At 50.9% G+C, this 16,346-nt stretch overlaps 1 protein-coding gene across 25 annotated transcripts in view; it reads right to left on the bottom strand.

Annotated features, from left to right (window-relative positions):
• PCBP3 (poly(rC) binding protein 3) overlaps nucleotides 1–16,346 on the bottom strand; it is a 63,813-nt gene that overhangs the window by 10,622 nt on the left and 36,845 nt on the right. For 12 of the 25 annotated variants that reach the window (XM_069782232.1, XM_069782211.1, XM_069782214.1 and 9 more), the window contains 6 exons: nucleotides 14,387–14,530; nucleotides 11,357–11,398; nucleotides 7,017–7,095; nucleotides 6,180–6,239; nucleotides 3,081–3,133; nucleotides 10–179 (listed from right to left, as the gene is read on the bottom strand). In XM_069782232.1, coding sequence (XP_069638333.1) covers nucleotides 10–179; nucleotides 3,081–3,133; nucleotides 6,180–6,239; nucleotides 7,017–7,095; nucleotides 11,357–11,398; nucleotides 14,387–14,530 — 548 coding nt within the window. The remainder of the gene's footprint in view (nucleotides 1–9; nucleotides 180–3,080; nucleotides 3,134–6,179; nucleotides 6,240–7,016; nucleotides 7,096–11,356; nucleotides 11,399–14,386; nucleotides 14,531–16,346) is intronic. The other 13 variants (XM_069782229.1, XM_069782234.1, XM_069782230.1 and 10 more) reach the window with 8 other exon arrangements.

Genomic DNA, 16,346 nt, shown 5'->3' with positions numbered 1-16,346 from the left:
GGGTCTCACCTGGCGTTGATGAGGTACTGCGCGAGGCTGATGTTTGCAGGGGTTCCTGTGATGGTAATTTGGCGCTCCGATGACCCTTCCGTGGCGTTGGCGATTTTGATCTGCGCTCCCGACATCTGCCGAATTTCATTGATTTTGGTCCCTTGGCGTCCGATTATGCAGCCTATTAGCTAGAAAAAAAGCATGGAGGGAACGTCTGAGAAGCGGCAGCTCTGGCAGTCACCAGCGGGACGCGAGCACAACTGCATGGCGCTGGCCAGAAGCCTTCCTCCCTCTGCCCTGGGGCATGAGTGACCTTAATGCTCATGAAAACAGGAGAGGGACAACCTGGGGGTGAATCCCACGTGCATATAAGCACAGTCCTCCCAGGACATGTCCAGCAGCCTGCCCTGCTCTGCTCCTCGAGGGGGCAAATTTCAATTATCCACACACGATGCCCAGCATCTCAGAGGGCTTCAAGAAGGGTGAGGTGTTATACCAGGCTCATTTCAGTAATAATAATTTTCATGGTCTAATAATTGGTCATTGTTTTACAAAAATGGGAATGAGTCATGTTTCAGACTGTGCTCCGCACTTATCCCCTTGCCAATCACAGTGAACCTGAAGGTGGTTATACAGGGTGCGTTACTAGAAGAAAACAAGCCCACTGCCTTCCCTGGGGACAGCCCAACCCCAAGAGCCACGTCATCAGCTGGTGCAGCCACACACCATTGATAGCTTCACATTGCACACCCCATCCCACACTTCTTCTACCCTGCTGGGACACTCTTGCTCCCTCTGTTACCCCCCTCAGCTATTTTGGTGCAATGCAAGGGCTTGCCAGCATGCACACCATTGACAGGAGAGCACCACGTGGCTGTGGCACCAGCGTAAGAGGAGAACCCTACTCAAAATCATGTCTTTCACACTCTTGTGAAAAATTAGAACCAGCTGGAGGCTTGAATTTCCTCAATTGCCCATCCCTTGAATTTCCTCAATGGTCCTCACTGGCTTCGATTTCCTCAATGGTCTTCATCTTTGCTCTTGCTCATTTGTGCATCAAACTATGGTTCCCTCAAGCACCTCTGCAGCTTGGTGATGTCCAGGTTTACCAACACAGGCATGAGGTGTTTCTGCGTGCCTTTCTTGGCCATCAGCATTTGAGCTCTTTTCCAAGGTTGCACCTGGGAATTTTTTATGTGGGACATTCATCTTGGCAGCTGCTGGATTTCTGTCACTGTAGAAGTGGAGACAACTACTCCTCCAAATGTTCACTGGTCCTTTCATCAGATCATGGGGCTACCTTAGTGGTTTGTCCCATATGGATCTGAATGTACACCCTACTGCAGTGCTGGAAGGGTATCAACTATCTCGGGGGCTGCAGTGGGGTGTTCAGCCCAACAGCCTCCCATCCTGGTCTTCATGGTGCAGAAATAACTCAGAGATGCTTCAGCAAATGAAAATCCCTTACAGATGGGAACCTGCTGGGGAGACCTGAGGAGCCAAACTATTTAGACAGATGTTCAGCAACATCCAAGCTGAACAGCTTACAAGTTTCTCCTGACAGCCAGAGGAGCAACAAGATGGATATCATCAGATTTCCTTGAACTGCAGCACAACCCCAAGCTGATCTACATCACTAAAACATGCCCGTAGACCCTTTGTTTTAAGAAACCCAAACCTGCCCTCTGCTTCCAGGGAAGGTGGCAGTGAGTGTTTAAAAGCCCTCAAAACAACAGGAGGCAGAGCTGAGGAAGCATTTTTCAGCACGCAAAAAGATGCAGGCAATGACATTTAATGCTGCGCAGGTCTGATGAGAGCTGGGCTTCTGGCGAGCGAATGCTCTGAGTGCTCCTGGGTCCTGTGGGAGGTTCCCTGGCATCCTTTTCTCCCATGTGAGCCCTTTTGCAAGGGGTCACTTGATATTCCTGAAGATGCCCTCATTGCTGCCAGGGCTGCGGTTCCCCATGCTCAACAGACGTGGCTGCTGCAACCTCAGGAGCATTTGCAGAGCTCCCTTCAGCCTTCCAGAGGGAGCTCCTCACTGGACAGACAGAAGCAAATCCAGGATCAGCCCTGCCGCTCTCTGCCACAGGCTCCTCCACAGAGCTCTCCCATGGCGATTGGCCCTGGGGTGAAGCATCTCCAAGGGTTTCAGCCAACAGATGCTCAGAAACTGTTTTACTGCCACATCTCTCGGGTGGAAGAAGGCCTCGCAAGTGGAGGAGCAGAGGTGCCCAGCAGCTGCAGCTGGCTCGCTGCCCTTCCCTTGCACTGCCATGTGTTGGTGAACAGCAGGAAGAAGTAGCAACAGCTGCCAGACCCGATCCAGAAACTCCTGATTAGGATGGGCCGAAGGTTCTTGTAGGTGATGGTGATGGGGACAAAGACTTGAAGTCATCCCTCCACTTGCCCTGATTCTGATTCGAGCTCCTCCTGGCTATCAACCCATGGAAACCAGTGGACCAGTCCAGAAGCGAGACCCTTGGATCCAAGTACCAGCTGTGTTGGGCTCTCCATCCCACCTCCTCGCACCTGAGCATTCCCAAGCATCCTCCTTGCACCGCATGCCCAGCATGACTCCAGCCTCCTCCCAGCAAATATCCCAGTCCAACATCCACTTTACCACAATGCCTCCATCTATCAGACTGAACAGCTGACTGCCACCAGTACTAAGAAGAGACGCGCCATCCTTCAAACGTTTGTGCGACGCTTTGTGGCATTAGAAACACACACTTACCTCCTCTCCAACCCTCCCAGTAACTATGCTTGAGCCAGTGCTAGATTAAGCAATTATGGTTTAATCAGGGCTGGCTCGGGAGCTCTCTCCCCTTCCCAGTGCTGTCAACTGGGCATATTTCATGAGCACCGAGTTCATTTGGAAAGGGAAAAGGAGCATTAAGAAGGATTATACCTAGGAAAGCTACCAACAGGGTAAAGTCCAATGGGTGCTTTATGCTGCAGGCTGATCCCCAACAGACTGCACATGGCATATATATATATATATGTGTATATATATATATACACACACACACATATATATATGTGTATACACACACACACATGCCAAGGAAACACTTGGATTTACTTACATCATTGGGAATGGTGAGTTCATGAGTACTGGCCGGGGGACTGGCATCCAAACCTGGGCATATGCAAGGGAAAATGGTTATAGCTTGCAGAGGCAGCGCGGTGGAGCTCCGCTGCTTTCCCGCAACAGTCAACACTGCAAAGGCTGCATCCTGCTCCGGGGCTGGGAGGGGAAGGGGATCACACATTTTGGTACAAGGAGGAGGAAGATGGTTGCTACCTGACTCTGCTGCAGCTGGGTGACACCTTCCCCTGCATCCCTCGCATTGGCCTCGCAGGTGCTACCCCATGAGTACCTCGCTTCCCACCCTCCATCCTCCTACTGGGAATGGCTTCACAGGAGGCTGCGTTCTAGTGCAAGGTTGCAGCATTGCTGGAGAGTGGTGGGAAAAGCACCTTCCCACAGAGCCCTCCTCCACACAGCAGCAGACAGCCTGCTGGCTGGGAAACCCAACCCTAGAGGCAGACAGCCTGCCAGCAGGAGGGTTGTCCATGCACCCTGCAGCCCTCTCTGGACACAGCAGCACAGAGCCGCGTGGTTACGACAGCAGCTTGGCACCCCAAAACCGGTTTCCCTGGGGGATCCGGTGGCACGAGCACAGGGTAGCCTGCAAAGTACTTTGCAAATTAAAGCCCCACAGGCTTGCATGCTGAATTTAAGCCAGAATGCTAAGACATGCACACTAGCTGGACCCAGGACCGATGGTTCCTCTTACTCCCAAGGGAAAGCAAGGCAAACAGTATGGAGATTTAGAGCCTGCTTCCCTAAAAAATCACATGGCAAGGAGCGAAGGCAGCAATGTGCTTCCTGCCTGCCTCTCCTGGGCCAGGGAGGGCACTCTCCTCCATAGTGGCAAAGGCTGGAGCCAGCATCCCTGTGTGTGCAGCTCCAGAGGTAAGAGGACAGCATGCTGTAACGCTCCTAGGCCAGGTCGAAGTCTGCCTCTCCCACAGGTTTCCATATTACATCACCTCAGTGCTGAAGCAGGGATGTCCTATGTCAGATCTGCAAGACAGAAGCTGTCTGGTGGCTAACAGGAATTTGTAGTAACCTCAAAAAAAAAATGTTATCCATATGATATGAACTACCGAGGAAGGCTTTTAAGAGCAGCATGTGCAAGAGTCCAAGACACTTGTGCAGAGTAAGGGGGTGCAAAGAAAAGAAGCACAAGGAGACTGGAAGTGCTGAGCTGCTACAACACAAGACAGCAGCAGCACCGAATTCCTAGTCACCCAATCCAGCAGGGCTTCCTCAAGCTGCATGGCACTATGCCACTGCCTTAACCATGCTGAGCAACTCCTCCAAGCAATGGGCAAGTTTTTCTGGTCTGCATTTCCATCGAGGCCTTCTGCACCATGGAAGAGGAGCTCCCAAACAGTTTTGCCAGCAACAGCCGCCCAGGTTTTAAAATGCAGCAGGTCTGAACTGATGTCTATCTGGGTACTGGAGCTGTCAAAGCAAGATTTCTAAAACACTAAAATGAAGCTTTAGGTTGCAAACCTATTTGAGAATCACCCCTAGAAAGGAGAATATCAGCTATCCTTGCTTCGCTCTTGCATGTTTCCTGCACTTTCCCACATGCACCTCCCCTACAGAGATGAAACGCCTGGGTACACTGCCCAGGTACCCACTGGCACAATGTATCTCTCCCATGTTTTTCACTGGGGAGGACACAGAAAGGCAAGGAATGGGGATGTAAATCCTCCAGTCAGCAGCCCTACGCCCTCCTTCACCCCTGCTGGGTGTGCTAACGCCTGCACAAAACAGCTCCTGCCCAGGTTTTACACAGCATGCAATGCTTAACACTAACTTTAAAGCACACTGCACTGAAAGAGACATTTCACCAGCCCTGGACTGTCTTTCACACCAAGCCTTCTCACAGTCTAGGGGCAGATGGACTGCACCTAAGACAAAGACATGTCCCCCAGGGCGCAGGTGTCCCCGTCTATTGGCCATGCGTTACAAGGCTCAGCTTGATAGCAGTGTGGGTATGGCAGAAAATGTCTTCTGAAGGGAGCACAGCACTGGAGATGGGCTCAGAGCAGCACTGAGGTACCCAGGGATCTTTGGAAATGCAGGCTGGGCTCCTCAGATTCATAGACAGGGCCCCCCACCCCATGCTCAAATGGCACAGGTGCTGCTGAAAGCCCTTGGAGAACATGGTGCCATAGTACTGCATCACCCCTGCATCACAACGGCCATCGAGGAATGGCCAAGTCCTCCATTACCTGGAGACTGTTTATTTTAGCATATGAGATCCTCCCTCTCTGATACGCACATGCAGTCCCCATGGCTGTAATGTGAGGGGGTCAGGGCAGGATTAGTGCCTTTGCAAAGGGCAAGGCAGGGCACGCGGAAAACAAGGCTGCGCAGGCTGGTATCATGAAATCTATGTTTGCTACAGTCTTGTGGGGTCTGTTTGTTTGGGCTATGTTTGTTTTCATAGTTAGGCGGTGCCCCAGACTCTTTCGAGGCATGCATGTGAGGTACCCTGGCTGGCCGCAGAGCAGATGTGTGCCCTGGGTACTCCCAGGGAAGGTCTGGCTCACATCACCTATGAGCCTCCAGGCCCCAGGATAACTCCTCTAAGCAATGGCACGTTATAAAAGACAAGCATGTTAGGCACATATGGATGAATGTGCGGGACATTTGACATCAAAATTTCTCCAAGATTATGGCCATGCTCTGGCTCCTCAGGGTCCTGTCCCACTAAAAATGCAGTTTACCATGAATGGCTTAGAGATGGCTAAAATTGCATGTCATTTCTGTTCCTACAGGCATTTTTCTACTGTTTCTGAGCAAAGTTTATACAAAATTAAATGAAAGAATAAGGGTGATGACTCTGATGTCTTTCCATTACACAGATGGCAGTTATATGCAAACATCAGAAAACTAGGCAATAAACTCCAGGCACTTTTCTTTTGACATGCTGTACAAAGGAGAACAGCAGGCACAGTGCTGCCTGGTCTCCCTGCTCACCAAGAAAACCTGACACCTTCACAAATACCGCAATTTATCTAGGAGCACAACAATGGCACAGTCCTATTTAAGAAACATATTTCAACAGAACCCTGCTTATTTCCCTGTAGCTTTGTTTTACCTGATGACTGGCCCATCAGATTTTGAGCTTCTTCGGAGGAATGTAAGGGCAGCTTTTCTCCTGAAGAGCAAAGAAGAAACAGGTTTAATGCTTTTGCCTTCGAGGAGATAAGCAATGTCACTTCATCTAGGAAGCTCAAAATATGATGAACATACTGTCAGAAAAGGCATTTCCAACCGGCACTTTGACCACCGAGTAAGCAAAGGTACTTTAAGTATCTCCATCCCCTGCGCTCTCTCTATCTGCTTCCCAGGTCACCATGAAATGCGTTAACTGCGACGCCAGCCTTGGGAACGAGGCTGCCGAGCCACGCCATGTCTGGCTGTCCTCCCATCAATGTGGCTCCCTACGGCCACGGCTCCTTCCCATTGCTCTCCCCGGTGCTCGGGTGCCATCCTGCCCAGCTCGGCACCGGTCCCCGCAGGTGCCGGGGCAGCATCCCCAGCCGGAGGTGAGCCATTCCCCCTGGGAAAGAGGGGATGTCCCACCAAGGTCCAGATCAGTGCACGGCGGGAAATGCTACCTCCTCTGGGCAGGGAAGGGTGGGAGACTGGTGCTTATCGCTTCTGCTGGGAAAGCCAGCAAAGCTGGGAGCAAGGTCAGCATGGCTTCGCAGGATCAGTCCGGGCGTGCATGGTTAATGGCTGAGAGCTCACCCGTGAGGATCGTAACCCCCAAACATCAATCTAGTATCCCTGTTAACCTGTCCCCGTGGACACTGCAACTTCAGTTTTACTTGCCCTATTTGTTTCCATTAAATAGCATGAGTTTAGAAAGAGAGAGAAACTCTACAGGTAAGAAGAGAAGGATATCTAGAAAGGGCGTGTGGGTACGTACCAGGGAAAGCGGGGGTGGTCTGTCCAAGGGGAGTAAAGGGGGTTTGCTGCATAGCCAACTGGTGGAGCTTGGTCAACTGCTGAGGGGTAGGAGGGACATTAGAGCTAAGAAGGTTATTGTTATAGAGTACAACAAGTCACACCAAAAATCAAGAACGAAATTATAACGGAAGAAAAAAAAAACGAAAAGAAAACAAAAAAAAAACCAAACCAGGAAGCCATGGTGAGACATGGCAAAAACATTAGCAGAAGGACTTGGCCTGGGTAAAATGCAATAAAGCCCAAATCTTTTGCCGAAGTGCTTAGTCAGGGTCTGAAGTACGATACCAGCAAGAAGCCCATTCTTAGTTTCCACCCCTCGTCAAACAGTTCAGCTCCTTCGCTGCGAGCGAGCGGCCGCCTCAGGTGTATGGCCGGCTGCTGCCTACGGTGCTTCCAGCCGCTGCCTTCCCCAGCTTCCAGGCTTCACAACCTGCGACCAGAAGCTGCTGCTCACTTCAGGGTAGCTTTAGAGCAGAGGAGCCGTCTCAAAGGCACTGCCAGGCTGGTGGCCATCATGTGCCAGCAGCCAGAAGACCCTCTTTGTGCTGCTGGAGCTGCATGGTGACTGCTTGCCCCTGCAGCAAATGCTCTTGTGCTGCGCCTCCGATGGGAAACGCCTCTGGGAGACGGACAAACTGTGGCTCTCAACGTCAGCTCGTTATGAGCGCAAGCACCTTAGCAGTACAGGGAAGTATGGGCTTCAGCCATGACCAGTAGGTATTTCAGATCCTTGTATCCCTTGTTGTGCCGGGTAGGTTTTCGTGCCCCATCAGGAAGCGGTTGCATAGAGCGGATTTTGTTTGGAATACATTTTGTGCTCGGTTTCACTGCTCCAAATTAAAAAAAACAACACAATAAAACAAAAGAAAACAAAAGAAACTGGGCTGAAGTCTAGCAGTCGGCAGGAGGGAGGGTCTTTATCACCTCCCACTCAGCAATTTCACAGGCGCTCAGAGGGTTGCCAGGATTGCGTCACCCCCCAAACACAAACCGCTCATTGCACCCATCCCCTCCCCACTGAGGGAGAGGCAGGAGTTAAGATTTCCACGTTTTGGGGGGAAACAATACTCAAAAACCTCCTTGCTCCTGCAGCATGGCTGGGAAGGGAGCACGGGGAGGTCTGGCTGGCAGCGGTGAGGGGGAAGCACTGGAGAGAGCAGATCCGGAGGGCTGAGCACACCGGGGGAGAGGCTGGAGGGAGGCAGCGGGGAGGGAAAACACCTGCAAGTCCCTGGAGAGGTAGCCAAGGGAGCCCTGCCCGGCAGAGGCGTGAGGACTTCCAGCCTCCACTGGCTCGGGGGAGAGGTCTTGCCACCCCACGAGAAGAGGCATGTGCACATCTCGCCCTGTGCGGCACGGCAAATAAGCTGAAGACATTCTACGGCGGGTTCCTGCTGAAACACAGTCAGCTCCGGATAGGACCAGGCACACCACCGCTCCTGCAGGTAGCAGGGACATCAGCATCTGCTGCTTTTTAAATTAAGAACTCTTCTGTTTTCTACCAAATTACACCCAGTTGCACCCTGTTGTGGAGCTCCTCATTACAACCGGTCCCACCGGCAGCACTCTAGATGAAACCTCCTGCCTCTTTGCCGGCACTGCCGAGGAGCACCCGGGAGGCAGAGCCCCTCGGGCTCCAACCATGCCCCAGGGCAGGGGTCCTGCTTCGCCCGACGGGGGAAACACCAAAGTCCTTTCTAATACTGATCTAGCATATTTTTAAGACATAGTTCAGATAGTGGTATTTAGCAAACACCCATAATAACACCAATAAAAAAGCATACAAGTGGAGAAGATAGTTATGCCTAGATGTTAACGTGAAAGCTGCTATGTCAACGCTTGCGGTGCATGAAGCACCTCTTCTCCTGTTTCCTCGTAAAAGCGGAAAGCAAAATCCTGAGAGCATTTCTTCAAACTCTGGTTTTCCCTGCAGACCAGAGGGGAGTTCCCCCACCAGCGCTGCTGGGAGGGACAGAACAGGGCAGGACGGCAGTGCTAGGACTAACGTACAGCCATGCTGAGCATCACTAGGCACCCACAGCAATGCCTGGTTACATCTCATCAGCTGCCAGCCTCGTGCATACCCAGGAGCAATGACTCGGTTTGGGAGCTTTCCTGCGCTCGACATTTATTTCACTCCCAAGTGTCCCCAACTCCCGGCTGCCACAGCTGTCCTTTCATTTCCCACCACAAATTTCCTGAAGGCAGGTAGCTGCACATCACATCCTGAATGGCTTACAAGTACCTGGGCAATGCTGAAGCCCTTTGGGAGCTAAAACTCCTGTGGACCTGGGTGGGTTTTTCCCAGGGAAAAGAATTAAGGCAGGAGCTCTCATTTTAGCTTTGGCATTTGGAATACTGCCCGCTCCGCAGTCACAGGTCTGCAAAAGGCATCCACTAAACACAGACACCTGTGAGAGCAAGGGAAATGCCCTAAAATCATGTTCAAGACTAGTTTCTGTGCCGAGCAGTGTTTAAAATGACCGATCCTTGCAAGAGAGCTATGAGAGTAAGGATGGAGTGTGGCCCCTGTACGAACAACTTTTTCCAGGTCTCAGCAAATCTGCTGGGGGTAGGGCAGAGTTCAGCCAGCAAATGTATTAAATGTATTTTGTTCCCGTCAAACAGAAGAGTATAATAACAAGGAAAACATTAAGCTGTCACCACCACTTGCAAAGGAAAACTGGGACAAAGACTATATTGATCTACCCTTACTAAATACGCAGGTTTATTTATTTATATTCTGCTTAGGGAGCGAAAGTGAAGTGCGCACACTATTAAGAATTTTTCTGAGCAACCATCACATCAGGCTGTTCAAAGTACATGCATACTGGTGACATATGGAAAGCCAAAGCCTCCACTAAATTGGGTGAAATCACTGTTCCTAAGATCCTAAAATCCAGCCTATGGCTCCTAACTGCTCCCACGGGGAGCATGCCTTCATGGTATCGGACAGCCTTGCTCTGTTCTCAGTCATGCAAAAAACAATCCCATAATTTAATACCCAATGCACCCATCACAAGGAGGAACACCAAGCTACATCATACTCCTCCTGTGCGTGGGATGACTGGAGAAGGCTTTCCACCCAGACCACACCACTTACAATTAAGCCACATCCCCAGAGTGGCATTTTGTGCTCAGCCCCCACTGTGGACCCTTGACTCACAGGCGTGCCAGCAAGAAGGGGCCTCTGCAGTGGGCCTTGCCGGGTATTTTATTCCCTCTGAAACACGTTTAGAAAATCCCAGCTTTTTCCAAGAGCTCCTCAGCACGTGTTAGCCATGACGACCCCAGAAGCTGAGCAGCTGTCTGCTGCCAGCAAGGAGCTGCTGCCATTGCAGTGCTTCACTGCTGCTTTTCATAGAGAAATCCTTTAAAATAGATTTGTTTACTATTTCTTTTGGTACTTTTACACGCAGACATGTCAGCAGATGTTCCCTACATGTCCCCCCGCCAACATGCTGTGGCTCCCTGACCCACCTCAGCCACAGGAGCCCGGCATGAGCAGGGGAATCCGAGCACCAGCAAACCCCATCTGCGCTGCAAGCCTGAGCGGCACCTGTCTCCACACCAAGGAGCACGAAATGAAGCGGGGTCTGTGCCCACAATGCTCCCCTCCTGGGCAAGAGCGAGCCAAACCCAGTGAGACAGCCATCAGACCCAGGGTGACCGCTTTGGTCTGGGGTCCAGCTTCTGCGGGGAGATGCAGAGCCCTCAGCAAGGTGAGATTCCAGCAGCGTGGCAGGCGGCCATCCTCTCCATCCCTTCGGGGGATGTGGGTAGCGTTTTGCCCAACCTCAGTGCCTGCTTCCGAGTCATGTGGAGGAAGACCCCCAAAAAGGCTTTTCCCCCCCTGCCCAGGCTTCAAGCAAGAAACCATGCACTGCTGGAGTTCTGGCTTCTCCCCACCCCACCAAGGCACTCAGCACCTAAATAAACTCTTGGATTACCAACATTTTAAAGACAAGGGGGAAATAGAGAGGAAAGTCTTTTTTTCCCCCCCTTTCTTTGCACATTTTGATCATTTTGAGGCACAAAATGCATAGAGTATGGTTTGTCTCAGAACAAAGGGATAGCACTGAACAATGCAAACAATTTAGCGTCAGGCCAAGTCCTCAGAATTAATGAAGTTTAGCGCTAACAGGTTAAAAGGCTATTCAAGGTATTACAGATACTATACACGGCCAGTTACTTTGAAAATACGCTATTAATATTATTGTCTAATATTAATATTATGTGAATTAACAGTAGCATGCAGGTGACATAAAAGGGTATAAGAAAAATTAGGGTAAAACTCACATCCGGGTGTGGAATAGCGTATTGTCCCTGAATTGTATAGGCCTGCAAAAGAAAAAACACGTTATTAGGGCTGGCAGGAGGCGGTGGCAAAGCCCCATGTCTCCGCAGGAACTGCCATCCCTGGGCTTTGCTCCTTTCTGCCTCACGTGCTGTGAATGCAGGGGCTGAAGAGAAGCTCAGCCCCCCGCCTGCTCTGCCTGGGACACCGTGCTACCCCAAATAACCAAGCACGGGGAGCTGAGCATTATGCCACTGGTACACCTCTCCCCTCGCTCAGCTGCTAGTGAAAGCGGGGTGCAGTATCTTGAATTTTGACTTCACTGGCTTTATTTTGAGGTTGGAGGGGATGAGGGAAGCACTTTCCATGCAGCGAGCAGTTGCCCCGCGCACCCGCCTGGCTAGCCCAGAGGAAAAGCCCCCCTGTGCTGCATTAAATTTGCTGGGGCAGCGAGTGCTTGGGGTGGAAGGGAGACGTACCCCTCTGATGAAAGCCAGATCATGCTGAACTACCTAACTTGAAGGGCTTGGGCTCAGTTTGGCTTTTTCAAAAGGAAGGAAACGGCTCTTTAAAGGTGCCAGAATTGCATGGAATGGGACAACTGGGCTTTGCTGTACAAAAGATATTAATCAAACCAGAATTATATGTGTAGCGAATGCACAGTAACATCACTGCTGCCCTTTGCACCTAAACGTGATCATAGAAAGCAAGCCAGTGCAGACAGTCTCTCTGTATTTTCAGGTGCACAGCTCTTAACATGCTTTACATCTACCCAGTATATTCCAGTGCTCTGCTGGGGGGAAAGGCATTGCGGTGCAGAAAGCCAGCTGGGTAGCACGGTGCTGATGTGTCAGCAAGCTTAGCGAGGGCTCAGGGACATGGTGCCTGCACTGCAATGCCTTTCACTAGCTATAGTTGACAAACCCATGCAGATGTCTGCTAGGCAAATTTTTTAGTGCTTTTCTGATTGTTTGTAGCAATCCTTTCTCTTTTGTAAATAACCTGAAAATAAGCACTGCTGTGGGTACAGAGCCAGACACTAGAGAGCCCGATATTTAGAACTTAACCAGCTAGCAAAATGTATCTCCCTGGTTGACACATTATTCACATGATTGTGAAAGAAATGGCAAAAGAGATGGATAACACTTTAAAAAGGGAGAGTAAAGATAGCCAAGAAAAAGAAGAAAACCACTCTCTGAACCTCCTGCAAATTTGCCACATCATTTGCAAACAGCAAAGCGCTTTGTGTGAGGAAACCCCCTGAAATCCTGGAGGAAGGAGGCAAAGCCCCACGCAGTCCCAGTGCCTGCTGGCATCCCAGCATGATGGGGACTGGTTTGCCTGTGGGCATGTGGCAGAGGCAGCTCTAAAATGTTCAGTCTTTCCTGGTGGTTTAATTTGGTTGTTGGTTTTTTTATTAGAAAAATTGATTAGAAAAAGCTAATTAAAGGCAGGAAGGTGTCTTGGACAGATGCAACCCAACTCTGACAGCACCCGCCTATGTGACGCCCAGCTTTCTGCAGAGGCTGACATTGCACACGGATGATGGGGCTGATCCCTTTGGCAGTTGCCATCAGCTACCGTGTCCCTCAGCCTGCTGAGCTCATGCACGTTCAACCTACCCCAAGCACCTCGCAGCCCTGTCACCTGCTGTCCTCCGATAACGCACCCCGTGCCACCCCTCAGGCAGAGCCAAGGGGCTTGCCAGTGCTCCTTCAGGGGCTGCAGGGAAGAGCTCTCATTTCAGAGACAGTTGCTTCTTCCCACAACGTCACTTCTGTGCAAGACATCAACCATTCACCAGCAGGCAAAACACTACCTCCATCTTACTCTCCCTTTTGAGAAGATAAGTTCACCAAGCAGCTGGACTCAAAGCTCTTTTCCAGGATGGCTGCTCAGACCAAACGACACATTCCTGCTGATGCTGGCAATGACTAAGAGATGCTAATTCAGCACACTGCCTGAAATAGCCTGTGCTTTGGGCTTTGCTCCCATCCTTAGTTTGTCCTTCTGCTATTTATTATGGCTGGGGAAAAACAAAATAACTCATGTGTAGCTGCTCTGGGTGGCATTAGCTGTAGCTTCATGATGCTGGCTCTACCTGGCTGCTGGCGGTCCTGGGAAAGTACCTCTCCTGCTAGATACTGGTGGACCACGGCATGGTGGCATCTACAGGCAGGTCCTTGGTCACCAGGTGAGATAAGTAGATGAGTAGAAAAAGCAATGGTTCAAGTCCCCTTTTTAAAAGCAGCCACCTGCTCAACTGCTCTTGTTCTGTAAATCATGTGCCGCGGGAGCTGATTTGTGTTTGCAGAACAACCACCAGCTCCTGTGGCACATGCATGCTATGGTTATCCTGCAAAGAAAAAATCTGCCATTGCTTCCCAAGGGTCACTAGAAATACCACATCGTGACTGCAAGATTGCAGACCAAGCATTGCGCAATGTCACCGAAGGCAATGCAATGCGGGCTCTCCCATGGGCAGAGCTGAGACCCAGATCTGCAGCAGAGGTTATGGCATTTTGGGGGGGAGCAGCACCAGTGATGGGGATGACCTTTTCATGGAGACTGCCCTGAACAGAGGCTCAGCACAGTCCTGGAGTGGCTGGGATGAGCCCTTCCTATCTCAGATCAATTACAACTATGCAAAGTTATTTTTAATTGGACTAGAGAAGCCAGAAAAAAAACACTTGCAGCCACTGTGGGAGCATGGTCACGGCCTCTTGTTCAATGAGGCTTTTCTCATTTTCTCCTTTACACTGCTAACTGTTGGCAAATACTGAATATGGGTCTAATGAAGCAAACTCCAGACTTTTCTTGGTGCACAAGTGTCCGGCAGCGCTAACACCCTCTTTCCCCAGGCTGGCCCTTTCCTTATCCTCCAGCAGCCATCACAGCAGGAGCTAAGCCATCTGCCTGGGCTTGCAAACTGCCAGCGGTTCTGCAAAGAGCTTTCAGTCCATCTGCCGTGGCACGCAACGGATGGGATGACACCATGCAAGTCAGAAGGCAAGAAACCTGAGTGCACTAACGGGCAGCGGCTGGTGCTGCAGTAAAAGGCTGAGGTTGGCAGTGGAGGCTGCAAGCGGGTCGGCTCTTACCTGACCACCTGCAAAAATGACAGGGGTGGAGGCGGGCTTTGGGCGGTAGGGAATGGTGGCACCTTTTGGTGGGGACTAGGAAAAGGGACAAGGAGAGGGAGAGAGAACATTAGAACAGCTTTCCTGAAACGGCGGCAAAAAGAGCGTTAGAAAGCACCCGACGGAGCACGGCCCCCGGGGCCGCTGCCAGCAACACCCGCACCAGGCAAACCGCGTTTCTGGACAGGATGACACAGGGGAAATCAGTGTTTAATGGACAACAAGGACAACCTGGGGTATGGGAGATCCCCTGCCAGGGCATGGGCCCCTAAATCGCTTCCTGGACCTCCGCTGACTCCCTCGCCTTCACTGTGCTCTCCGCAAACCGTGCCGTCTGGTCTAGACTTGAGCCTGATGCTGGAACAGAGCACCCTCCTCAAAACACCCCGAGGAGACCCTCAAGTAGCAAGATGGGCAGGTACACCCACGGACCAGGCTTTTAATCCCTGGCTGCCAGGAGCCCCCTCATGCAGTGGCTTTCTTTGCAGCCTGAGAGCTCTTGCACGGTGACAGCCTGCCCCAGAGTCGTACCAGCCCTGCCAAGCACCAGGAGCTGTGATATGGCGTTGTGAGCACAGGCATCAGGAGGAGTGAGCAGCCTGTCTGAGAGACCCAGCACGATTCTCAAGGTCTTTGAGCCCTCTCATCTTCCTCACTGCTGGAACAGCATCACCTTCAGGACTTGGTTTGGTCTATCGGAATCCAAGCTGGGACATGGTTGACCGTGCAGTGGATGCTGCAAAGCACCTTCGTTGTGGTCAAGACCTCCCATGCCCCGGTGGGACAAGTGGCAGTGATCACTTTGGCCAGAGTGCTGAGCTCTGGAGGAGCAAGAGGCTGGAAATCCCTCTCAGATGGCAACATCAGAGTTTCCAGAGATCTTATGCTAGAGCTGCATGGTGGTGGCGGTCCTTATGAGCAGCCAGCCAGACTCAAGCAGCAGAGGCACTGTGCCCAGCCCTCCTCCTGCAGCAGTGTGACCCAGGGCAGCCCTGCTCCAGCTGGCCAGGACATCTCACTCCTTCCTGCTGCGGCCTGACTGGTACCTGGGTAGGTCCGAGCAGAAGCTGTACTGATGCATTACACTGCACAGTGCACGGGATCTTCTCACCCAAGTTATCTCTGTTGGTTTTCTCTTGAACATAAATAACAAGCCATAGAAGAGATTTCAGAGGTTTCTAGGGATCAGGAGAGATTTCAGATAAAAGCCTTGTGGTTCTACCCAAAGTGAAATGACCCAGTTACTGCTATGTAAAGACAGGCAATATAAATTATGCTATCTCATGGAAAATTCTTCATTTTTTTCTGTACATTCTTCTACATGTCCACTTGTAGCCAAGTGGCATATCCAAATTTTCCTGCTCAGCACAGGTTTGCAGGAAAGCTGTATGATCAAAGCACAGCCTCTATAATCACAAACCTGCTTTTTCTTTTATTGCTTTACAAATCTTGGAGGGGATGAGTGAGGATTTCTGTGGTAAGATAATTTAAAACTGAAAGGTCATAAAAAGCATCTCTGTGAACTGTTAAAGTCAGGGGACTTCCCATATTTCAGACTGCAAGAAAACTTATGAGTTTTTCTCTTTCCCATTGCTGAGCCATATAGAGGAGCAGCACCCCTTGCTTTGGTTGGTGAGAACAGCAGCCACAAAAGTCTTTATAACACACCTGCAAGCATCACTTTGGGCCCATCTCTGCTACAGTCCAGAGTATAACCTGGAGTCACTGTGCAGCTAAAACTGCACTGTTCTGGCAGCACATTGTACCCACCTGAGCATCGCTACCAGCAGTGGTGGGTAATGTGGCTCGAGCCAATTCCTCCTTAGCTGTGCTGCTGCCAAACTGAAGTTGC

Source organism: Haliaeetus albicilla, chromosome 4, assembly GCF_947461875.1.
Source record: "Haliaeetus albicilla chromosome 4, bHalAlb1.1, whole genome shotgun sequence".
Taxonomy (NCBI): Eukaryota; Metazoa; Chordata; class Aves; order Accipitriformes; family Accipitridae; genus Haliaeetus; species Haliaeetus albicilla.
The sequence above is the reverse complement of the archived record's forward strand: the minus strand, read 5'-3'. Positions and strand labels throughout refer to the sequence as shown.